This window comes from Propithecus coquereli, unplaced genomic scaffold, assembly GCF_000956105.1.
Source record: "Propithecus coquereli isolate 6110/MARCELLA unplaced genomic scaffold, Pcoq_1.0 Scaffold329, whole genome shotgun sequence".
Lineage (NCBI taxonomy): Eukaryota > Metazoa > Chordata > Mammalia > Primates > Indriidae > Propithecus > Propithecus coquereli.
Genome location: NW_012148941.1, coordinates 2,247,509 through 2,273,274, shown reverse-complemented (window position 1 = coordinate 2,273,274; position 25,766 = coordinate 2,247,509). Strand labels below are relative to the sequence as shown.

The window sequence follows — 25,766 nt, the reverse complement described above, 5'->3', positions numbered from 1 at the left end:
CAATATTCATTAATTATAGAAAATGTACTATACTAATGTAAGATACTAATATTAGAATAAACTGGTTGGGCATGGTGGCTCACACCTGTAATCCCAGCACTTTGGGAGGCCGGGCTGGGAGGATCTCTTGAGGCTAGGAGTTCAAGACCAGCCTGGGCAACATAGAGACCTAATCTCTACAAAAGGAAAAAAAATCAGTTAGTCTGGCCTGGTGGTACACACCTGTAGTCCCAACCACTTGGGAAGCCGAAGCAAGTGGATTGCTTGAGCCCAGGAATTCCAATTTATGGTGAGCAGTGATCCGGGCCCTGCAGTCCAGCCTGGGTGACAGAGTGAATAAAAAAGATAAACCATGTGTGAGGGGTAAAATATGATCACTTTCTGTTTCATGGTCCAATTTCTGTAAATCTACAACTGCCCTAAAAAATAAAGTTTATTGATAAAAATAAAAATAGCCCCAGCCGTATTTGCTTGCTAAGGCTGCTGTAGCAAAGTACTATAAACTGGATGCCTCGAAGTTTAACAACTTAAACTGTTTCAGCTTAAACAACTGAAATTAATTGTATTACAGTTCTGGAGACTACAAACCCGAGATCTAAGTGGGGAGCGGGAGGTTGGTTCCTTCTGAGAGCTGTGAGGGCAAGATCTATTCCAGGCCTCTTTTCCTTGGCTTGTCGATGGCCGTCTCCTCCCTGTGTCTCTTGACACTGTCTTCCCTCTCTGTGTGTCTCTGTCTCCAAATTTCCATATTTTTAAGGACACCAGGCCTGTTGGATTAGCGTCCACCCTAGTCAACTCACTTTAACTTGATTGTCTCTCTAAAGACCAGTCTCCAAATGCAGTCACATTCGGAGGTGCTGGGGATTAGGATTTCAACTTATGAATTTTGGGGGTTGGGAGGGGAGGGGACACAGTTCAACCCATAACACTAACCACCCTTCGTAAAAATGAGTGCTTCAGTAATGCCTAACATTTTTCTGAGTGTTTTTCCACGTCATCTCTTTAATTTTACCCTGTATCTTGTCTGCGTTTGTGCATGGGCTCTGTTGTTCCTCAGTGACAGCCAGCAGCTGCAGCTTCTGTACCTGGAGTGCATCCTGTCCGTGCTCAGCAGCTCCTCCTCCTGCATGTACCTGCACAGGGGATTCACAGACCTGATCTGGTGAGCACCCCTCCTGGCGCCCCCCACGCCAGCCGAGGACCCTGCTGGCCGTGTCTCTGGGTTTCTTTCCTCAGTATCCGTGACCCACCAGTAGTTTCCTCTGTGTGTAAATGTTTTAGAGGCAAGGCAGAGAAATTGCTTTGTTTACACGTGTCAGACCAAAATCCAGAGAGAAAGTGCTGATCGTTAGGACAGAATATGCTTCCAAAGCCCTCTTACATTGTGTTTACATCATAGGACCATGAAAACAAGAACCAGAGTTTCTACATTCTCAGTTTGTTCAGAAAAGTGTCTACAGGCACCAGAGCCTTATGCAGGGGGCAAGAGGCAGTGAACTTTACTCTTAGCCCTACCCTGGTACATTCTCCTCCTCAGCCTGAATACTTGTCACTTTTCACAGTCAGAGATTCCCAGAAGTGACAGGCCCCGCAGGCAGCCAACTAGTTGCTGTGGGTCCCTGGGCTCATCAACAGGGAGGAAGTTGAATGACAGGTGTCAGAATGGAATTTGAAATTAACTTCTCAAATGAGAAATAATTTTGCTATTTATAGTAAGATGAAGCTTGATAACTAAGCACATAGCATGTCGAGTCTGTTTCTTCACTAAAGATGATTTCTTAATGCTTCTCTTGCTATTTGATTTAGTTCATCCTAGCTCTATTGATGAGGAAAAGTATTCTGTTGATATCCCCAGAAGTGATGGAGAGATTTGGAACACCGGGCAGAACGTAGCTAAAAGAAGGAGCAGTAAAGAACCCCGTTCTTACTAGTCCTTTATGGGGCACTGCTGTTTTCCCATGCGGTAGTATTCATGTTTGACTTGTGAAACTTATTTTTCCCTCTGTCTCTTCCCAGGAAAAACCTCTGCCCGGCTCTCATCGTGATCCTGGGGAACCCGATTCACGACAAAACCATCACGTCTGCTCACAGCAGCAGTGCCAGCACGAGCACGGAGTCGGACTCTGCATCCCCCGGAGTTTCTGACCACGGCCGGGGATCGGGCTGCTCCTGCACGGCGCCAGCCCTGAGCGGCCCCGTGGCCCGGACCATCTACTACATCGCGGCCGAGCTGGTCCGGCTCGTGGGGTCGGTGGACTCCATGAAGCCCGTGCTCCAGTCCCTCTACCACCGAGTGCTGCTTTATCCCCCACCCCAGCACCGGGTAGAAGCCATCAAAATAATGAAAGAGGTGAGGAGGGCTGTGATGGCCACCGGCCTTGCCCAGGGGGGTCTGGACACAGTGCCTTGCACACAGGAAGCTCTCAGAAAATGCTGGCTGATCACTTCCTGGAACTTCTTTGCTACCACGTGGTCTCCAGCAACAAATGGTATCTCTGGAGTCAGTGTATGTACTGCATTGGGAGCCAGGTTAAGGAGGGGTTATGATGCTCACTTATGTTGAGCCCATGCTTGTTAAAACTCCATTAGCTGTGCACCTGACAGGCCCCAGGCTGAGATATCATTCTGCTATCTTAGGTGATGTTTGTGCAGATATATATGTTTATTCACCTTTACCAAACTGGATTTCAAGATGATTTTGTACTCAGGTTGTACATGAGCCGAAACAGAGCTTTACCAGTGTCTGATTGCTAAAAGGAATCCCTTCGCCCCATTCCTTCTTTTGCCTCATTTCTCCCAGATGTCATGACCCCAAGGAGAACATAAGGGTCGTGCAGCTTGTAATAGCCATCCAGTGTGCTACTTTATGGGTTCGAGGAGGAATTAGGGTTATGTTGAAGGTGCTTCAAAGATTCTTCTGCTTTCTCTCAAAGAACCAAAAAAGTTATGAACATTTTCGTATTTGTGAACTTGTTCATAAAGGTCAAATTGCATTTCCTTTTGGTACCTAACCCCCCCAAAACCAGAGTAACAAAAATCCCTTGTTGATGATTTATTGACTTTAAGCAATATTTGCCAACAACCAATTTCTGCAGAGTTAAATTTGAATTCTTCTTAGTATTATTTTAATGAGATTTGATTGTAATGAATAATAGAAAGTTCTGATGCAACATTTCTAGAAATGAAGGAGTGAACCAGATATGATGGCTGGTTAAGAAAATCTGTGCGCATACAATAACAATTGCCATTCTTTTTGTTGCTACTGTATGCCAGGCACTTCACATATACTATCTCTAATATTCATAACAACTTTGTGAAGTTGTATGTCAACTGGAAACTGGGCGGAGTCATCCAGACTTGTTGGGAGAGGCAATAACAAGCCATTGGAGAGCCGTGGGCAATGGTAAAACTGTTAACAGTGGTGACTTATGAACACAGGTCCAGTAAGACAAAAGGAATATGACAGATGGGCAGGAGTGGGATTGGACCGGTGATGTTCACTTTATTTTTACTGGTGAGGAATATTACTGCTTTTCCCCACCAGAGTGTTCAGGCGATGGAGATCAAAAGGCCGCTTTGAGAACTGATCTCCCCTAGGTTGGTGAGCGCAGCACAGCTTCGGAGGCCGGTGAGACTAGACTACTCTGTACAGCAGCACCTTGCACAGGGCCCTGTCCCCACCGCTGTTAAACCTGCAGCCTGCAGGAGCGGAAGTGGGCTTCCCTTGACAGGCAGATCCCCAGGAAGAGGGGAGAGGAAGGGACTGGCCGTGCATGCTCAGCTCCTAAATACTAAATTCCATCCAATCAATTTATCCTAAATTTACCAGTCAGACCTGGGCTCCCCCTGCACCTGGAAGAAATGAGAGGAGGGGAGAAGAGCAGCCCAGAATGTTACTCTACTTGATAATCCTCTTCATAGGAATATGATGCCAGGGAAAAGGAATGTCCCTCCCACAACGAAACTGAGAATTTAAGAGGCCGAATGATTTGCCCAGAGTCCCAAAGAGAGAGAAAATATGCAAACCCTGGTGCCCCTGGCCATGGTCTTTTCCAATACCACATTTATGACTGGACCCTCAAGTTGCAGTGCAGATAATTCCAGAAGCCCCTTTCCTGGTGCTACCCATTTCACGAGCCTGAATTTAAGAGTCAGGATTCAAATCCTCTCTCTGCTGCTAACCAGCTAGGTGACAGTAGGTAAATCATTTAACTCTGAACTTACTGTTTTGTCATCTGTACATCATTATAATATTCCAAAGGTTACAAGTTCAAAGTGTAATGTACAGTTTGCATAAATACTTTGTAAGTATATAGTGTTAAAAAAATATTTGGTGCACTTACTGCTACCCTAAAGAAGAGAAAAACAAAACGTATGGAGGCTGAACATCACCAGTCCAATCCCACTCCTGCCCGTCTGTCATATTCCTTTTGTCTTACTGGGCCTGTGTTCGTAAGTCACCGCTGTTAACAGTTTTGCCATTGCCCACGGCTCTCCAGTGGCTTGTTATTGCCTCTCCCAACAAGTCTGGATGACTCCACCCAGTTTCCAGAGCCGTCTTCCATCATTCCCATTTCCCATCATTTCCCAGGGTGCACCTTCACTCCACCCGACTGACTTTGTTCAATTCCTACCTTCCTGCCTCATTCAGGGTCCCCCCACCCCTATTCCTGTGGGCCACTTCCCCTTAGCAGGGTTGAGTGGTTGATTACAACGTAGGCTAGATACTTTAACACTTCACATTAGTTTATTCAGAAACTCCCTTGGGAAGATAATATGCCCATTTTCTAGATGGGGAAACTGAGGCTGTGGGGAGAGAAGTCACTTGCCCAAATGCCTCACCTTGTGAGGAGTAGGGCTAGGACATGAACGCTGGTGTTTGAAGTACAGCTGCCTCTTTGCTCTCAAGATCCACTTCCTTCATGGGTCTGCTTCCTCAAACCACTCACCTTGCTCTTTTTAAAATTCCATCCCACCATTTAGCAATCAATTACATGTCCCGTCACACTGATCGTTTCACAATGTAAGTTGGAATAAGCTTCTTCTCAAATATATTTCTGTATATATTGCTTTCATATATTTCCCCCGGTATTTAACACTACAGTGCTAGAAGAAGAATGAGTGTTTAATAAGTTTTGACTGAATGACAGATGACCTGGAGATAAAATGTCTGCAAAGGGGCTATTTTGTAAGCCCCAGAAACCTTTCTTTTGCCCCAGAATTGGCAGGCATTGGAGCTGCCCACCATTGACCCACTTGATACCTGAATGCTAAGTAAATACTTTGCATATGGAGTATGTAGGTGTTTAATATATTTCAAATAATGTCTTTACTACTGCAAAGGAAATTAGTTTTGTTTTTCCCCTTTTCATAGATTTTCTAGCTTCCCAAGGTCATTTTACAGAGGCGAGGCTAGAGTTGGACGCTAGCACCTGAGTAGCATGTCCAGGCAATGCTGTCCCATGGAGCCCAGCAGACTGATTTGGGCCAGGGTGCTCTGAAAAGCAGTGCCTCCACTTTACATGACAAAACCAATAATTTGGAAATGTTGGTAACCTAGATACCCAGATGTACAGGGCTATGCACACAAAGAAAGCCACTGGGTACACAGGATGTTTGCTTAGCCTTTTAGAGTTTAAAAGCTTGGTATGTGATTTCCCTGTTCTCATTTCAGTTTGTCACTCTGCCACATGTACTATGTGCCTATTAATCAAGGACATACAGGACACTTTGTTTTTCAAAGTGCAGGCTCTTTTTTGTTTCTACTTTCCCCCAAAATGAACAGTAATGCAAAAGTACGCCTTGCTTCCTTTTCTCTCTCCTGTGGTTCATCTTTAGAGGGAGTCTCCTAGTCTTTATCAGACCTGTGACACCCCAACCGCTGACCCCACATCCCTCGTTCGCACCTGAAGAAGCTGAGATTGAAAGTGTCTTGCCTTTCTTTTAGTGTTCGTTCAGGGTTCTTCAGAAGCCTAATCAGAACCCAGATTCTGAAGCGGTGGAGAAATACACATAAGATTAATGTGGGAATTAAAATATATTCTCTAATTTATTACTGGTGAAGTTGGATCAGAAAATGTGGTGAGATCCCAGGAGAGAGTGAGATTTCCCACTGCATCCTGGGGAACTGCACTTACCCTTCTAGCAAGAGATGGAGCAGCTAGAGGCAGTAGGACTAGCCACTTGACTGCAGGCCTGTGGAGAGCGGGAAGGAGAGAGAGAAGAGAGCGCCTACCTGACTTGGCCCCAGCATCACCAGTCCCGTTTTGATGCCAAAGAAATGAAATATGTAGAGAAAAGTGGAAGCTTCGTTTCTGTTCCTCCTAGACAGGAGAAGTTTCCAATTTCTGCAGTAAGAAAGAAATATAAAAGGAGGGAAAGAGGAGAGCTGCTGAAAATATAACTTTTTCCACATAATATACCTTTTCCTACTTTGCCTGGAGTATAAATCACTTTGAAAATGAATGATATAATGATGGTATGTCTGCTCTGCATACACTTCATTAACCATTCTTTCCTTGAATTAATTCAGCCTGAATTGAAATTTTCTATAAATTCCTCTGCCATATGGAAATAAACATTGGTTAGAACTGAACAATTATGAAAATTCTGTATATGAAAACTCATGAACAGGTAGCTAAAGCCATGTACAAGAGGATATTTATAGCTTTAACTCCTTATATTAAAAAGTTGAAAAACCTAAAATTAATGACCAAATTCTCCAACTTAGATAGTTGGAAAAAAAGAGCAGAATAAGTTCAAAGAAAGTAGAAAGGAGGAAAAATAAGGATAAAAGCAGAAAGTAATGTGATAAAAAGCAAATAGACTATAAAGGATCAAAAAGCAGAAAATGTTAGAATTTGAAAAGACTAAGAAAATTGAAAAACTTCTCTCAAGAGAAATTTTAAAAATTCCAGAACAGGTACAAGGAAACAGAATTAAGAATGAAAAAAATGGACCAGGTGCAGTGGCTCACACCTGTAATCCTAGCACTCTGGGAGGCCAAGGCAGGAGGATGTTGGGAATTTGAGGTCAGGAATTTGAGACCAGCTTGAGCAAGAGTGAGTCCCTGTCTTTAGTAAAAATAGAAAAAATTAGCAAGGCGTGGTGGCGCATGCCTGTAGTCCCAGCTACTCAGGAAACTGAGGCAGGAGGATCACTTGAGCCCAGGAGTCTGAGGTTGCTGTGACCTAGGCTGACACCACCGCACTCTAGTCTGGGCGACAGAGATGCTGTCTCAAAAAAAAAAAAAAAGGAAAAAAAAAAAAACTGTACCCAACTACAGATGTTACAAACATTAAAGAAATAAAAGAGGATGTTAAGGCAACTATAGGCCGGTAACTTTAGAAACTTAGGGTAAAATGGATAAGTCCCTAAGAAATTACACACTTTTAAAATACTGGATCAAGAAAAAATTGAGGACCTGAGTAGTTCTATAACCTTTAAAGAAGTTGAATCTGTAGTAAAGTCTTCCCATAGCAGCCCCAGACAGCTTTAGAGACAACTTACACCAAGCTTTCAAGGAACAAATAATTCCAACCTTCCACTGACTTTTTCAGAGGGAGGAAATACTTCTCTACCCAGTTTATGAAGCTAGCCAACTTGCTAGCAAATAAAACAGAGTTCAGGAAAGTTACATTATAGGCTAATCTCACTAAAGAACAGAGATCCAAATGCTTTCTAGTTCTGTATTATAAAATATTTTGCAACAACCCCTCAGAGAGTTTTCTTGGTCCAAGCCAGCCCTGAGCTGGGGAGCTAGGAGCTCAATGTGTACTGTAACGTTAAGAACAATAACTAAATCAGTTTTATAAAGATTGGAAGTTCCAAATGGTTGTGTTTCTCCTTTATATAGTCATTCAGTAGGGAAGGTACATGTTTATTTCATCTCACAATTTAAAACTTGTCTTTTTTTGTGATATTCACTTTCCTGTTCTTTTTTCCCCTTTTTCTTAAAGATACTCGGGAGCCCACAGCGTCTCTGCGACTTGGCAGGACCCAGCTCCACTGAACCAGAGTCCAGAAAAAGATCAATTTCAAAAAGAAAATCTCATCTGGATCTTCTTAAACTGTAAGATGCATTGCCCTTTTAGGTCTTTATTGCTTGCTGAAGATGTTTCTCTGAATACTTTCAACTTTGCTTGTAAATCCCCGAAATTTTTGTAAATCTGCATGTTGTGAAATGTGACTAATAATTTATCCACAAGCCATGCGAGAAGACCTATCTCAATTTATTATAATCATATAACTTTCCATATATAAAGTGAAATGTACAAAAATTATTCATTGGGATTATTTTAGAGAATAACTTTTTGGTTTACAATACTGTTGCTATAGGAGTCCTTCACATGTAGCCCCCCTAGAAAACTGAACATTATGTGATTTCTAATAATTGTACGCACACATATCTGTTCAGGAATGTGTTTATTTGACAGAGGAAGGTCCACGTTATTGTGTAGCCATTATAACTCTTTTCTATTTGAAAAATCGAGCATATTCCAAAGGTGAGATTGTTCAGTGCCTGTCCTTGGGAAGTTTATAAATTCCCGTCGAGAGTTTTTGGTTGTCCCCAGATAAACCAGCTGTCCAAGAGGGGATGTGACTCAAGCTGGACCACTTTACCTGGAACTTTTCCTCTGCTGGGCCTGAGCACGTTTGTTTTATTTATTGCCCAGACCATTTGATTTTATGCAAATCAGGCTATCTGTTTTGAATACTATATTGTTTGCTAGGCTAATAGTTCTTGTTTATTTCAGAGCATTTTTCTGTGTTTTATGCATTGGTGCCGTTTTCTCTTTTGAACACTGCTAGCATCATGGACGGCATGACTGAAGCATGCATCAAGGGTGGCATCGAAGCTTGCTATGCTGCTGTGTCCTGTGTCTGCACCCTGCTTGGTGCCCTAGACGAGCTCAGCCAGGGCAAGGGCCTGAGCGACGGGCAGGTGCAGCTGCTGCTTCTGCGCCTGGAGGAGCTGAAGGATGGGGCCGAGTGGAGCCGAGACTCCATGGAGATCAACGAGGCCGACTTCCGCTGGCAGCGGCGAGTGCTGTCCTCGGAACACACACCGTGGGAGACAGGGAATGAGAGGAGCCCTGACATCAGCATTAGCGTCACCACGGACACAGGCCAGACCACTTTGGAGGGAGAGTTGGGCCAGACCACCCCCGAGGACCACTCGGATCATCACAAGAACAGCCTCAAGTCGCCAGCCATCCAGGAGGGCAAGGAGACGCTGAGCAAAGTGTTGGAGCCGGAAGCAGTGGACCAGCCAGATGTCGTGCAGAGAAGCCACACGGTCGCCTACCCTGACATAACCAACTTCCTGTCTGTGGACTGCAGGACGAAGTCCTATGGATCTAGGTATAGTGAGAGCAACTTTAGTGTAGACGACCAAGATCTTTCTAGGACGGAATTTGATTCCTGTGATCAGTACTCGATGGCAGCAGAAAAGGACTCAGGCAGGTCCGACGTGTCAGACATTGGGTCGGACAACTGTTCCCTGGCTGATGAAGAACAGACCCCTCGGGACTGCCTGGGCCACCGGTCCCTGCGAACTGCCGCCCTGTCTCTAAAACTGCTGAAGAACCAGGAGGCTGATCAGCACAGCGCCCGGCTGTTCGTGCAGTCCCTGGAAGGCCTCATTCCTCGGCTTCTGGCTCTCTCCAGTGTGGAAGAGGTAGACTCTGCCCTCCAGAACTTTGCCTCTACTTTCTGCTCAGGTTTGTAAACAATTTTTTTGCTGTATAGTCAACAAGAATATTCAGAGCATTTTGCCTTAATGGGCAATTACCATCATGCTTGTAGTTTGAAGTGCTCAGAACATATTAATGAATCTTTGCACTTCCCTCATTTAAAGAGAGCAAAGAAATCTAAGACCTTATTGATGGTAGTTTATTTGAATTCTGCGGCAGGCAATGGTTAGAATAGACTATGAAGTTGATAAATGTATAGGTTTCAAAGTAAAGAATGAGAAGTAACTGTTACCACCCAACTGGTCCCTTGCCCACTGCCCAGATAAAGGCCAATATACCGAGACAACAGGAGTTGCAGCAAAGAATTTAGTATCACAAAGTCCCAGGCGAGGAGATGGGAGAAACTTCTCAAATCCATCTCCTTGAGAATTTTGGGGCTAGGATTTTTAAAGGTGGTTTGGTGAACAAAGAGCTGGGGAATCAGGTCTGGTGGTTGGCAAGAAGTTGTCTTCTTGGCTGAGACAGTTCCTCCTATCGGATCAGCTCGCATGCATGACCACTGGTCAGGTTGACATCAGTTGGTCCCTCCCGAATGCAGAGTCTGGAAGATATCTCAAAGATCAGTCTTAGGTTTTATAACAGTGATGTTATCTATAGAAGCAAATGGAGAAGTCAAAAATCTTGCCTCTGTCAGAGATAACATGACACTTCTTCAGGAAATAGTTACAGCAATAGGCAAGTTAGGAAACAATGGCTGGTTAAGTTTTAGCTATGTCTGTACTTCTGTAGAAATCAGACTTTTACCATGGTTCTTGCCTTATGGTCTTACATTACTTTAATATAGATGGTTTCGTAACTGCATTTGAGAAACTGCTACTGATTGAAAGAAAATGACAATCTATAGTTCTTAAAACCCTGAATTCTCAGTGTGCTTCTGTACCTTGTCTAAAAATCATAGAGTGATTCACTTTTAGTATATTTTGAATAAGGTCTTGGATCAGATGCAGGCGAAGTCCTCCCAATATAGTCTAAATTCCACCAAATATCCAGACAATGAATGATATTCCAGTGTAAATGGTAACATCCTATTCTCTAATCTCAGACCCTTCCTGTCTGTCAAATATCAACATTGTGACCCAGACCACATTTAAACAGGAGTGCTGGGGGAAATATTGGCCGAAGCACATCAGAGAGTCATGCTACTGTTATTGAAGGGCAAAAGACCATCACCTAGAGTTTCAGTGGAAAGAGAAGATAATACAGGGAAGTAGCATTCCATATAGTAAATAATTTATTTGAAGGTAATTTTCTTGAAAGATAATACAGAACAAAAGCAATTAATGGGTCCATAAAGTTCATGGCAGGAATAAGTGATTGCCTGATACCAGGCGGGCCAACTGTGCCTTTCCCTCAAATACAAGGGTCTCTTGACCACAGAACACTGAGGTGAATGGATCTCCCTAGGCTCGTGCTCAGATATAAAGGGCAGACGCTGAGGACTGACAGAGAACTGCTAAAAGCCAGGCTTACCACTTGTTCTTCTATCCCTGAATGTTGAACATGTGTTTGTCATGGTTACGACATTTATTGTAGTTACTTGTTAATGCCTCCACCTTGCCTCCCTATTCTCTCAGCTCTATGAGGGCTGAGACTTTGTCTCATTCACTTCTTATTTTCCAACAAAGAAAACATCACACACATACATGAAAAAAGTCTAGCCCAGTTACTGGAAGATGGTAGAAGCTGACTGATGTGTTGTTAAGAGGTTGCTTTCTAAGTATCTTTAAGAAGCTGACCAAATTGTCCTTTGTCAAGAGGACAAGAAAAAGATCTAAGTATATATAAGGAAGAACATTCTTAAATATGAGAATGATCCAAAGTTGTAGCAAACACCAGAGGAGACACTGAACTTCTAATCCTGGACTTTTCAAATAACTCTCTGACCTGTCAAAAGGATGGAAAGAAACATAATTTCTCAACTTTCCTAATTCTGATTCCCTAATTCCTAATTTCCCAATTCTTTTTAAGACATGAAAATACCAATTTTTAAGAGTACTCAACATAACTTTTTCCTTAATATTTTTCCTTTTGGAATTAGATATAAACTTTGGATTTTTTATTTGTGTCAAGGAGCACACACACATACACAAAATTCCTATGTTTCACTGTAAGACTGGGAAAACATATACCCTTCTTTAAAAATTATATTTTTCCCTAATATCTTTTATACCACCATCACTAGGTTTGACATTCTCTTATTGAACATTCCGGGAGGGTATGTTTTGTGTATGTTTATGTCTGTCTTTTGCCCTCTCTCTTGCTGTTGGACACACACAATCCTTCTTCAACCAACGTATAGGAGAGAAGCTGTATTATGGTATATGCTAAGGTCCTGAGATATGTATGGTTTATTCTCAGTAAATATTTATAGATTATAGACTGATGAAGCTGCTCTTTGGTCTCTTAAGATGTGAAATAGTTTGTATGGCTGAGGAGTCACAGGTCAGTCCTCTGAGTGGGGAGGAAGGCAGCCTGCTCTCCGGAAGGGGTTGGTGGATCTTCTGATTCTCCGCCTCTTCCCAGCTGGAGACATACACAAGGGGAGGCGCTCAGCAGCCTTAGCTGTTTCTACCGACTTGTTGTCTCTTGTGCCAAGGCAGAGAGCCCAGCATACGTTGGTGGTCCCCAAAATAATTGTGTGTGAAAGTGCAGCGCTGCCACTGGGGGTAGTAATGACAGCCTTGAGCTATAAAGAAATGGTAAAATTATAGTTAGGGTCTTCTGTTTAAAATTTAAAATTATCCATACAAAGTAACTCCACTGCAGAAGTTTCAGCATTTAATATATAACATTTAGCTTTCATGGAACCTCATATTTATAAACACCATCACCCAATAATTTCAGATAAATGAGTTGCCACAGTGGTGAAGACAGACATCCAAGGCCCTCCCTCACTTCTTATGAGAATTAAGAAATATAATCCTGGCAAGTTCTCGTATAAAATTTGAGGCAAAAGCAAATCTTCAAATTTGTGTTTTTGTACCTTTTGAATCAATACTTATTTATAATACACGTGAAACAGGGCTTGTGTGAATTTTATATGTGGCAAGAATATGGTCCCACGAATGTTGCATATTGCCCAAATTTTAGAGGTCTATAAAATGTCCCGGTGGACCCAATATATTGTGTGAAGTTATCTTTTACGTGTAGAAATCAATACATTGAAAAGAAACTTTATACATTCTTGGTTTCCAAATATAATTTTTATAAATTATAATTTGTCACTATAATTAAGTTAGTTTGTCTTTTTTAATTCTAGTGACATCACAATGCTTTTGCCATTTAAAATTTGGACTTTATTTCCAAATTACAGACCCATTGGTCCTGTTACCAATAAGCTGTCTTCCATGACTGCCGTGGGGTAGCTGATGGCACTGACCATCGCTGTGGGCACGCCAAAGCCACTGGACGCTGGCCGTGGCCACCTCTGGACTAAGGCATGTGTTCTTGCTCCCCTCACAAGTGCTACCTCCATGATTAGAAATTAACAAAAGGGAAACATTTGTGCTCTACAGAGACAGAGTGATGGCAGATTTCCTTTGTTCTCTCAAGAGAAAGTTATGGAAGTAAAAACAGAAGAGGAGAAAGAAACTCCCTGAGTTTATAAAACAGACCTTTGACTATTTTTATTTTGACGTCAAAAACTTCAAACCTTGTTTTGCCGAAAACTTCCATCAAGCATCCGTCCCCACCCTGTCATCAGGGGTCTGCGTTCTTGGCTGAGTCACAGTCACTCAGTGTTTCTCAATGATTCCTATCCTCAGACAGCTAACATGCCATTGAAATGAGCCTCTTTAATTCTGCATGATTCAAGAGAGACTTTCTTTTCAATGAAATTAAAGTTTCTTATGGTGGAGGAGTCTGAAAGCATTCAAACAAATATGGTTTTTATTAAGACAGTATTTGACGTGAGCAGTGAGCCTCTTTGACCACTCATGGAACAAGTGGCATCTGTGTGAGGTGGCTCCTAGGCACCAAAAGCACGATCCAGCCTTGCACAGCAATTGATAGCAGGGCACGGGCACTTACTTTGCTGTTCCTTAGAGTAGTGGTTTTCAGTTACAGTCTTGGGACTTACTGTGACCAAATCTAAGGCTTACTGCAAACAATATGCTATTTCTAAAGTGCCAAATTTCATAAGAGATAGTGTGGCATGTATGAATCTCAGTTGTATAAGAAATATCTATTTCGTTATGTTAAAGTGAGTCTGACTCTAGACCCCTGGCTGGGAGGACATTAGGTCTATGCCTTCCCTCTGCTCCCCATTCCAGGGTGAAACCAGAAGCTGGAGTTCAGACAGGATCTGGAAGGGGAGGCCTCTCACCTCTCACATCGCTGCGGAGCCCCCATTGTCCCATGTCTCAGGGTCCCTGGGGGGCCTGTGATTTTGCTGCCTCCCTGCAGTCTAGGGTTGGAGATGTTCTGACAAGGCTGGGAGCCCCTGCGCACCATCATACTCCTCCTTTGGGGTCCTGCCAACTCTGCAGGTACCTACCAGGCAGCGGGGAGCCACAGACCTGCAACCTCTGCCCAGCCAGAGGTTGTCTCTTCCCAGCCCTTGCTGTTTCTTCCCTCCCCTCATTGCCCTCCCAGAAAAGGGCCTCCGTCTCTGCAAGGAGCTGTGGCTTTGTGAATACAAAGCCAGGAAGGCAAATATGTTGTTGCCAGCTTCAGTTTTTGGTCCTGAGATTTAAACACCTCTAAAGATGGTAATACAAGTATACCTCACTATCTTTGTATATTACAGAAGGTAAACTGTAGGAAGAAAACCTCAAATGAATAAATGAGTATGTTATCCTGCCTCTGTCATTTAGGATTCGATTTGTTTGCATATATAGAAAACGCAAATGATTACTAAAGAAGGCTAGAGATTCTTTTTCTGTCTCCTAAATTGAGTCTGAGGTTGACTGTCCAGAGCTCCAGGATGATCAGGGACCCAGGTGCTCCTGTGTCTTTTTACTCTACTCTCGCTGACTTTCATCCTGAGGTTTCTTTGTGAACTGAGATGGTGGGTGCTGGGGGAGCTGCAGCCATCACATCCACGGTCCAAGCAAGAAGAGGGAGGGCATGGGCAGCAAAGGACCCACCTAGAGCTAAATTAGGCTGCCTTAGGGCGCTTACTGGAAACTCCACGTGACAGCCTCAACTTCATCAGCCCCTCCCAGGAGACAGGGCACATTGCAATCTTCGGTAAAATTATGATTCTACTGCTAAGAAAAAAGAGAGTGGTTTTATGCAGCAACCAGTAGTTTCTAATACAGCACCATATTCTGTTTTCAAAACTGATTGTGGATTCAGAGTGCCCTTACAGTATCATTAGTCACTTCCATTCTCAAATGTTATCTCAGACAGAAAGGGATAGAATTAAAGCTAGTTTTCAGAATGGTTACATAGACATATATATATATATCTCTGGGATCTAACTTCAGATCCCAGCTCTACTACATAAGAGATCTGTGACCATGGGCAAGTAACTTGCCCTCTCTCTACAGCATTTCCCTACCAGTAATGTAAGGATGACAGTAATACTTAAATTATTTATCCTGAAGATTAAACACAGTAGTACAGTGGGGGAAAGGTGAGGATTCATTCAAAATCTGGTGTAGCAGAAGTGGCTGGGCAAGGCAACAGGAAGACTCGGGTCAGAGAGTGGGCTGTCTGAACTGGAGACATCAGAGGTAGAACATCGGAGTAGGGTGACTTGATTCGGAGTGTCACAGTAGGAGTCAGTGGGTAGTGGGATGCAGGATAGAAGGAATGATGGATGGCATGGTTGTTGAGGATCTGAGAGGACCTGGCATTGGATGAGTTGGCCATCTAGAGGCTGAAGTCATGCAGGATGATGGCAGGAGGTGCAGGAGGCGTCAGGTGGAAGAGGAGGCTGCAGACACAGTGCCAGAGTCATCAGTGAACGTGGACGTGCCTGGCATGTCACAGAGGAGAGTTTCAAGTACAGGTGGAAGATGTGGCCAGGTGACAGGAATCTCAAAGGCCGAGGGTTTGTTTGCTTGCTTGCTTTAATATAGGGAGGAAGAGAAATATTCTAGAAGCAGAGTTGGAGAATAAGTAGTCTACCAAAATCCTCCTCCAACACCCTAGCATTTTTGGAGTATAAACTTTGGAGACTATAATAATATAGAGACAAGTAAAAATAAACAATAAGTACACCACCTAGAATTTGTCTCTGAAATGTCTTGGCATCTTTTCTCATGGTCATTTTTCAGCATTTACGTGTATCTGCAATAATAATAACAGCTAACACTAATTAGCATTTCCTGTGTGCCCTGCATTGTCTAAGGGTTTTACATATATTAATTCATTTAATACTCATAATAACTCTGTAAGGTAGGTAGTATTATCTTCATTTTACAGATGAGAAAACTGAGACAGGGAGGTTAAGTAGAGGGTCACCCAAGGTACACAGTCAGGAAGTGGCGATGCCAGGATGTGAACCTAAGCAGTCTGGTTCCAGAGAACATGCTCTGAATCATTACATGACACAGTACTAGGACAGGAGCAGGGAATGAATATGTTATGTGTATAATTTTGTAACTTTATATTTAATATTTTGTTAGCATGTTCCTTGTGTCTTTATTCTTTGAAAATATGACTTGTGATACCTTATATCCATTCCTGTTAACTTAGCACAGTGTACTTAATTTCTCCTTTTGGTGGATCCTTAAGTCTACATGTACCTTCTAAAGGATTTTTAATTATTTGGGAAATGCTGTTTAAGAACACAAAAACCTCTGGAGTTGATTTGCTCTGGTATAAAAGCAACCACAGTGGCTGTAAAACTGTAGCCCAGCGACTGTGTGGCAGTTTTTCAAGTCCTGACAGACAGCAGTGGATACCTAGCATCTCACTGGCTCCTGGGAGGCTACAGTAAAGGAACAGAAACTCGGGCGGAGATTTATGTGTAGAAATGTACATAGTAGCATTTAACAGCAAAAATATTAGAAATAACACAACTTCCTCAAAATAAGGGAAAGGTTCAATGAGTTATGGTACATACATTTATGACATATAGCCATTTAAAATGGGGATGTTTCCAAATATTTAATGATATGAAAAATGGCCATAATTAATTTTTAAAATTCACATTAAGATATTAATACTACTTAGAATAATATTATAGATTTTTATTTTCTTCTTTATACCTTTTTCAAATCTCTAAAAACAATTTCTTATAACGTCAGGAAATCAAGCAGTAATGTTACATTAAAATTAGAACCATAGACCTAATTAAAAAAAAAGTCTATCACTAAGCAAAGTTGTATAATCTTATTAAGAAGGTTTAGAAAGTTAATAATGCCCACCGTTGCTGAGAATAGGTGTAAGAACATTCTTATGCACAGTTAGCAGAAGGAAAATTTGGTACAAAACTACTTGGAAAATATATTGGCTGTACCTGTCACACTTAAAATATATATTTATTCTGCTTTTAAGGAATTTACCCCACAAATACACTTGCAGAAGTGCTAACATTTATTTCATCATTTCAGCTTTCTTCATAATTGAAACAAAATAAATGTCCACCCAATAGAGCATTAATTAAATAAATCACAATGTAACCACACAGTGTTATGTGCACAGTCACTGGAAGAGAATGCGGCAGATCTGTAAGTGCCAGTATCAAGAGATGTCTAACATATATGTTGTTAGAAAACATCAAGGTACGTTCCCAAATGTATGTAGTGTGATCTCAATTTGTCCATACACATAAGGAAGTGAGTTTTACTGATGGGGGGATATCATTGGGACTTAGGAGAAACGTGGACTATTGTTTTTATTTTTATACTCTTCAGTACTGTTAAATGTTGTATTTCATGTTTATCAAAAAAGGAAATATCAGATTATCTTAGACATGGGAGGGACTTAGAGAGGTCATTTGTGCTGATCTTGTATCTAATCTTTCACTGGTAGCCAGTCAAGCAGGTGATGTCTATCCTGTTCTGACAGTAAAGCTCATCTTAATTACAGAGAGAGAGAATGAACTTTAGTTACCAAAAACGGGGAAATGCAAATTGCCAGAATATGTTAAAGGTCATAGTTCCTGCAGTTTGTCACTCCGAATTGGATAACACATCAAGGAGACTGAGCAGAAGGATGGATGGAAAACAGAATATCTATTAGAGAGGGGCACGATGCAGTGGAATCTTTTCACAGCATTAGAAGCAAGCGCAGCATGGCATAGTGCAAAAACCCTGAGTTTGGGCCCAAAAAACCTTTGCCAATTTCTAGCTATATAACTTTGGACAAATTACATCTCTTAGGCACTTTCATTACTGGTAAATAAAGTTGGAGCATGTTCAAATGAAATAATGTATGAGAAGAGATTAGTCTTGGGCAATAAAAAGCATTCATTAAATTATAGTTATCAATATTATGTTATTTTCATTATTATTAATATAACCAGTGAACTATATTTGATATAGCAAGAAAATGGTTATTTTCCTTAAGTTGATAGAATAGACCTCATTTTGTTTTATTCTCAAATTTTCCAGTTCTTTGTAATTTAGGAAATTAATCTGTGTGCAGATATAGGCCAGTACCAACAGATTGCCCCAACAAGTCCAACAAACTATTTCAGAATTCAGTGTCTCTGCCACCAGTGCCTGCAGGGCTTTGTCACCTCTCTGTTGATGACTTCAGCCTCCATGTCAGCAGTCACATTAGCCGCTTTTTGCACTTTCAGCATCTGAGCAAGTGCTCAGTTTTCCAAAACCCATTCCAAGGTAAATATAGTTGGTTTCAAAATTTTTAAAGAAATTATTACTAATGTCTAATATCAAAGCCACTTATAGATTTTTTCTCGCCTTGTTCATATACTCAAATGTAGCTTTTACTATGATCCAAGATAGTTTAAATACCCAACCTTGAATGCTGCTTTCTATTTTACCATGGAAGGAGACTGATCTTATACCCTGTGTCTCCTCCAGACAACTGGAAGCAACCCCGCCAGCACCTTGAGTGTGTTAGAGGTTCCCATGAATCGTTAGGGCTGAGATATATTGCTCATGTCCTGACCAAAGATGTAATTTACAAATCCCACTCTCAACCTGATCTTCCTTTTAAAATGCACCTTAGCCTGTGATTACAGAATACTCTCAGTAAAAAGTCTCTTAAGTCAGCTGCAAAGTTCTTACAGAACTCTATACAACAAAGCAGAGGTATGCTGAACCTTTGATTGTTGGAGGTTGTCTTATTGAAAGAATACATATACTTCCACCAAAAAATGTTCATACTGTTCTCAAAGGTCTTGAATTTTTTTCAACTTTGAAAGCTTTTTCTGGCCCATATCCTCCTGAACTTGCATGTTCATTGAAATGCAGGTGGATAATGTCACTGAATAAACATGCCAATTACAAATATGTATTTCTTGCTTATTTGACTGTTAATTCTGGAAAACTTGTACATTTCATCTAATAGACATATTTTTGATGAAAGGATAATTTTAGACATGGTCTGAAGAGTGTATGGACATGTGTAATTTGCATGTACATATGTATGGAGGGACTGTTTTCCCTGCATCCCTAAATGCAGCATCAAGAGTATTTACAGGAACAAATGGAGCATCAATTTAAAATCTCTTGAGCTGCTCTGAGAGGAGCGGTGCTGTGTGTTCTGTGCTGTGCTGCTCGGGACTGCCAAGGCCTATGGGGCTCCAGACAGCAGTATGTGGACATGAGGGCCTGGAAGTGGCTGCCTGCAGGGGGCCCTGGGACTTCTAGCATAGTGCCAGATGCAGAGAACTGACTTGGGTAATTTTGTCACCCCAAAACTCTCTGTGAAAGTTTGAACAAGGCACAAACCCTCTGGCTGAATGACCCCATCTTTGGAGTATGAGATACAGTTGTTGATTTGTTTTTTCAGTTAATTCGTATAAAGCTTAAAGGACCTTTCAAAATGAAAACCCTATTAAGCATAAAGATTTTGTATAATTTTTTTAGAAAAAATAATGGGGAGAAAATCAATAGCTATTACTTATGGTTTTCAAACCTCTTTATTTCCTCATTTATTTTTTTTAACAGTTTTACTGAGAGATAATTCACATACCACACAGTTAACCTAAAGTACACAATTTGATGAGTTTTGATATATTACATTATTACTTGTTTTAACCACAATATTGAGCAAACAACACCACTATTTCTAGAACTTTGTCATCCCAAATAGAAACTACCCTCCCCCTAGTCCCTGGTAACCTCCAATCCTACTTTCTGTCATATAAATGGATCATACATATCTGTCATTTTGTGCCTGGCTTATTTCACTTAGCATAATGCTTTCAAGGTACATCTATGTTGGGGCATGTATCAGAACTCCATTCCTTTTTATGGCTAAATAATATTCTATTTTATGTATATACCACATTTTGTTTATCGATTCATCTGTCAAACACTTAAGTTGTTTCCACCTTTTGGATATTATGAGTAATGCTGCAGTGAACATTGATTTACAAGTATCTGTTCAAATCTGTGCTTTCAATTCTTTGGGGTACATAACTTGGAGTAGAATTGTTGGATCATATGGTAATTCTATATTCAGCTTTTGGAGGAACATTACTACCTTTTGAAAAGTTTGTATTTATGAGTAGCTGTCCTAAGCATCTTACATACATTATTGCATCCTAGTTCTCACAGCAAGCTTGTTCGTTCATTCTTACTCATTCAGCAAATATTTTTCAAGGGTCTGCTGTGTACCAGGCACAGTTCTAGGCACTGGGGATTCTGTAGTGAACAAAACTAACAAAATGCTACCTTCTCATTGATCATATAGTAGTCATATCAGACAATAAATAAGTATATATTATGATGCTGAGTAGAATAAATGCCATTGAAGCAATTCAGAAACAGCAGGGTAAGAAAATAGAGTATTGGAGTGTGAAGGGGTGAATGCTATTTAGATGGACTTCAGAGGGAAAGTCTGGCTGACACTTGGGCAGAGACCTCGAAGAACAAGGGAGCAAGTCTTCCAGAGATCTTGCGGGGGCGGGGGGGGGACCATTCCAGGGAGTCGCAAAAACAAATGTAAAGACACTGAGGCAGGTCTAGGCTTGTCGTGGTCAAGGCACAGCAGGCAGGACAAGGTGGCCATGGGGATGAGGAGAGAGGAGAGTGAGGTCGGGTGTTATCACACTGCAATGGAAAGCCATTGGAAGCTTCCCGCAGGGGTTAGAATGCAACCAGCGATTCTCCCTATCTGTAGGGAAAGAAAGTGAGCGTTTAAATGATTTTATCAAAGTCATAGCTGCTAAGAGATGAAGCCTCAAGCCCAGGCAAGTCCACTCCAGAGTGCATGCACTTTACCACCGTGCTAGGGTGTGTATCTGGCCCCAGCGATATTCCTGGCTGGCTGTCGTTGCCATACAGAAATGTTCTGCAAGATGCAGTTTCTATCGCCGGGATTGGCTCATGGCTCTCCAGAAGCGGGTCTTGCCAAGAGCAGTGTTGTAGCCCTGAAGGTCTCTTGCTTCCCTCCCATAGGCATGATGCACTCTCCTGGCTTTGACGGGAACAACAGCCTCAGCTTCCAGATGCTGATGAACGCGGACAGCCTGTACACGGCCGCACACTGCGCCCTGCTCCTCAACCTGAAGCTCTCCCACGGCGACTACTACAGGAAGCGGCAGACCCTGGCCCCAAGCGTGATGGTGAGTGTGTGGTCTGACTCAGACGCCCCGAGGGCAGGCTGTGGCCTCCTGGCTGTACGTCCCAGAACTGGTGCCCTGAGAGGTGTGGTGAGGTGCAATCTGTCCCACACTGCTCACTGCTCTGGACTGGTAATGTCTGTGGGGGTGGAAGGAGACGACAACGTGAGGGCACAGATGTGCTTTTGCACAGCAATAGCTGAAAATCTGCTGCAGATGAAAGCTTCCTGTTACAAAAACCTTCATTGGATTCAAAAATGTTCTCAGACCTCCTGGTGACCCAGAACTAAGCTTACTGACCGTTGATAGGTAAGGTGTGCAATGAATATAATGTTGATTGTCCTGCAGTTGGCTCCCTTAACTGAACAAGCCACTCCGTGGTGTACCTATTGTCAGCTCCTGAGCTGAAATCGTGGCCCTGCATGAAGGGAATAATTGTTTGCCTAATAAGTTGTAAATTCCCAAGGGTAAGTGTATGTATAAGTTATATAAGTGAGGTATCTTTTGAAGCTCTCCTGTTCCTTAAGGGAGCACGTTCCATCTCTGTGCTGTCGGGCCAGTGAGAAGAGCAGCTGTGTTGCAGATACCTGCGCAGTTGCTAGCCCTCCGACACATCAAAGAGGGAAAATACAAAATGCAGCCTCTCTACTTCTTCTACAGGGTATCTGTCAAGGTGCCGTAAGTGAAAGGAACTTCAGGACGTTAGGGACCTCTCCATCTCAGCTTCCCCCCCTTGCCTTGCTTGACTTGCTTCGGGGATGTGTGACGTGAAGAGGTGGCAGAGGGCTTGGGAGCCTGTTTGTTTGCAGGGGATTTGGTGTTTGGTCACCTCCACATGTGCTCTGTCTCTGCAGAAAGAGTTCATGAAGCAGGTGCAGACCAGCGGGGTGCTGATGGTCTTTTCCCAGGCCTGGATTGAGGAACTGTACCATCAGGTGCTGGACAGGAACATGCTCGGAGAGGCCGGCTACTGGGGCAGCCCTGAGGATAACAGCCTTCCCCTCATCACCATGCTCACTGGTCAGTGGTTCCTCTCGGGCTGCGGTCACCTGGCAGGGAGGGATGGCTCACGCTTCAAAGCCGCTTTCAGAGAAACGATGGTGTGTCAAGCAGACTTCGAAACAGCATCCCCAGAGCTTCCCTGGCAGGTGGTGACAGTTCCAGGGAAGTGTCATGAATTCACTTCTGTGAATTCAGACCTGAATTCACTTCAGTTTTCTGTCCTTTCTCCGTGTGAGAGTCTGTAGGATTCACTGTGGCCCATTAGATAAGGACTAACTTAGCACCTTTGTTTGTTGGTGTAAAACTATAGGCCTCTTCTATGGGTAAGTAGTACTTTCTGGGGACCAAGCCTGGAAATACTCCTAGAAGCTCTCACATGCTAATAGATGCCCATATCACTCGGTGGTCCTGGGATGTTACCAGTAATGCAAAGTGACTGGTTTTGAGCTTGGCTTCATTCCCATTTCCTGTCCATATCAGAGGTCCTCCCTCCCCTCCTAGCTATGCCAGAACTAAGCATGATGCCAGATACTCGCCTGCCCGGCATCTTTGTCTTCAGTGTCCAGAGAATTTTTAAAATCCTATTTAACTTTTAGGAATTTCACATGACAGCATAGACAGCAATATGCAGTATTGTTGTGAATCAATTTTTTTTTTTTTTTTGGCAAAAGCAGCATTTTGTGGATTCTTATGGCTCAGCCATGATGTCAAAGTTCAGGAAGTGCTTAGAAATTTGGTTTGCTCATCAGTAGCCTTAGTAAGTTAGATCTCCAGGCTTCTCCTGGATTTGCTCTGAGCTCCCAGACTGCTTTCTGATCTCAGTTATCCTCTCCTGGTGCCGGCTGACAGGGGATGCAGAGTGTGGCCCTGTACCAGACACACCCCAGCCCCCATAGCGTCCCACATCCTCACACGGCTCAGCGTGGCTCAGTGCCAGACAGGAACAGGACTGGTCTGGGCAGGACGGTCCAGCTAGGAGGTAGAATCTGTTGTCTAATGGATATGTTATGTTGCCTGTGGTTGGTGCTGGAGCCTCTTCCAAAGGTGGTGGAGCGGACTACCAGCAGGTAGAACCCAACAATGAGGAATTTGGGGTGAGACACTACTTAGGAATCAGGCAGGGAGCCGAGACATACAGTGAGGTCTGTGCATGGATGGCAGAGTCCTGGTGATTGTCTGGCATTTTGAGTCTTGCTTCCAGAACTAGGATGGAATTGTTGGGGGAAGCAAGGCTGAGTCCAAAGCCTTGGGGATTGTGATCACTGGACAGGTGACCAATTTATATTTTGTTAATCATGATAGCATTTACATCCATTTGAAAAATAATTATTCAAATATGTGTGAGATATTTATTTAGTTTACCTGTGAGCAATGCTTGGTTTCCATCTGTTTGAACAAACTTCTTCCAGTAGGGATGGAAGGTACTGCCCAGAGCTTATAAGTGTCTTGGAATTTGGATGAGGATCCTAAACATTCCAGCTTTAATTTGCAAATACCGTAGTTTCTGCCAAAAGTAATCTATGAAGTTCTTACCCAGACCTTAATAAAAGGAGTCATTCAGTAGATGTAAAATGAACAAATAACAGACTATTCACAGTTGCCATATTCATCAGTCATCACTGTTAATCAGCCATCTCTTTTATAATGAAACAGTAAGCTCAATTGCTATGTCCATAGGAAAGTTATTTTATTTTAGATTAATGATTTTTAAAAAATCCATAGGCTTTTCATAAAAATTTGACAAAATAAGGTTCTATGATTCTTTATGGCAAATTCCAGGTGTTAAGTGATAGGTTGATTTCAGTAGAAGTTAACCTAGAGTTTGGAAACTTCTATCTGATCTTTTCATTATATGCAAGGAGAAACAATAGCAGCAATCTGATTATCAACATGATACTAACTCATGAAGGATTTGTGGAGCTAAGTCTGTAGATGAGAGTTTAACAAAAACTTAAAGTAATTTAACATCCCATACTGAGCTGAAATATGGTCTCCTGCAGAGAGGCCTGGCTGGGAGTCAGAAGACATGAATATTAAGTCTTATTCCTTCTCTTACCAACCTTGTGGCCTTGAGCAATTTACCTACTTTAAATACACCCATGCATCACTTGGGGGTGGTGGTGTATGTTCTGAGAAATGTGTTGTTAGGCGATTCTGTCATTGTGTGACCATCACAGAGTGTACTTACACACACCTAGGCTATATGGTATGGCCTGTTGCTCCCAGGCTGCAAACCTGTGCAGCAGGTTACTGTACTGAATACTGTAGGCAGTTGTAACGCAATGGTGAGTGTTTGTGTATCTAAACATAGAAAAGATACAGTAAAAATACTGTACCATAATCTTATGGGACCACTGTCTTATATGCTGTCCATGATTGACCAAAACATCATGCTGTGGCACATGACTATATTTGTTTCCTCTTCTGTGAAATAGGAAAAATAATACCCAACCCTGCCTACCTACTTTAAATTATTTGGGAAATTAATGAAAAGTGTTATGTGAAAACACTTCAAAAATTGTATGTTATTATTGTTGTACTTCGCAATCAGAGCATATGATTATCTGACCAAAGAGGCTTACTCTCATCTTAATTCATATGAGGAAGCTCTAAAAGAAAAATCCACATTAAAGTAACATAAAATTTGAGAATAATGCCTTGGTTTTGAATAAAAAGAATATTCAAAGATTGAGATGTTCTAAATCAATGGAGTTTCAAACAGAGAAATAATAATTTTATTTTTCAAATTAAAAATATACCATAATATAACAGAAGAATACTCTGACAATGAAAGAAAATTAGACCAAGTGAATAAAACCAAATTTATAATATTCTGATAAAAAGTTGCTACATACTTCATACACAGTAGATATAATGGGTATTTGTTAACAATGAATACTGTGATGGTCATTTGTTTTTGCCTGGAGTGTGTTATTTGGGGGGAACCTCACCTTTTTTCCTTGGCAGATATTGACGGCTTGGAGAGCAGTGCCATCGGTGGCCAGCTGATGGCCTCGGCTGCTACGGAGTCTCCCTTCACCCAGAGCAGGAGAATCGATGACTCCACAGTGGCAGGTAGTGACTCGGGTCTTGAGTTTATGAATATACATACATTGCATACGTTACCAGCAATTACATTATTATGTGATAACATAAATGAATCAAGATTTTGTCTTGGTAGGAAAAGTTAATTTATGAAGTTACTTAGCGTCATCCACCTAATGATGCAACATTCACTATTTACAAGCACAAAATGAGACATAATCCCATATAGTCCATTAAATTATTTTTCCTGTTATAGAATTGCATGCAACTCAGTATTGCTAATTTGACAGCCAGAGAACCCCATTTTTTCA

At 42.1% G+C, this 25,766-nt stretch overlaps 1 protein-coding gene across 1 annotated transcript in view; it reads left to right on the top strand.

The window, feature by feature from the left end:
- The window catches only part of ARFGEF3 (ARFGEF family member 3), a 119,964-nt gene that overhangs the window by 48,300 nt on the left and 45,898 nt on the right, over window positions 1-25,766 (top strand). Inside the window, exons 7-13 of the mRNA XM_012650498.1 lie at window positions 1,058-1,162; window positions 2,017-2,350; window positions 7,959-8,071; window positions 8,812-9,722; window positions 21,245-21,411; window positions 22,263-22,428; window positions 25,378-25,485. Of these exons, the coding sequence (XP_012505952.1) occupies window positions 1,058-1,162; window positions 2,017-2,350; window positions 7,959-8,071; window positions 8,812-9,722; window positions 21,245-21,411; window positions 22,263-22,428; window positions 25,378-25,485 (1,904 nt within the window). The remainder of the gene's footprint in view (window positions 1-1,057; window positions 1,163-2,016; window positions 2,351-7,958; window positions 8,072-8,811; window positions 9,723-21,244; window positions 21,412-22,262; window positions 22,429-25,377; window positions 25,486-25,766) is intronic.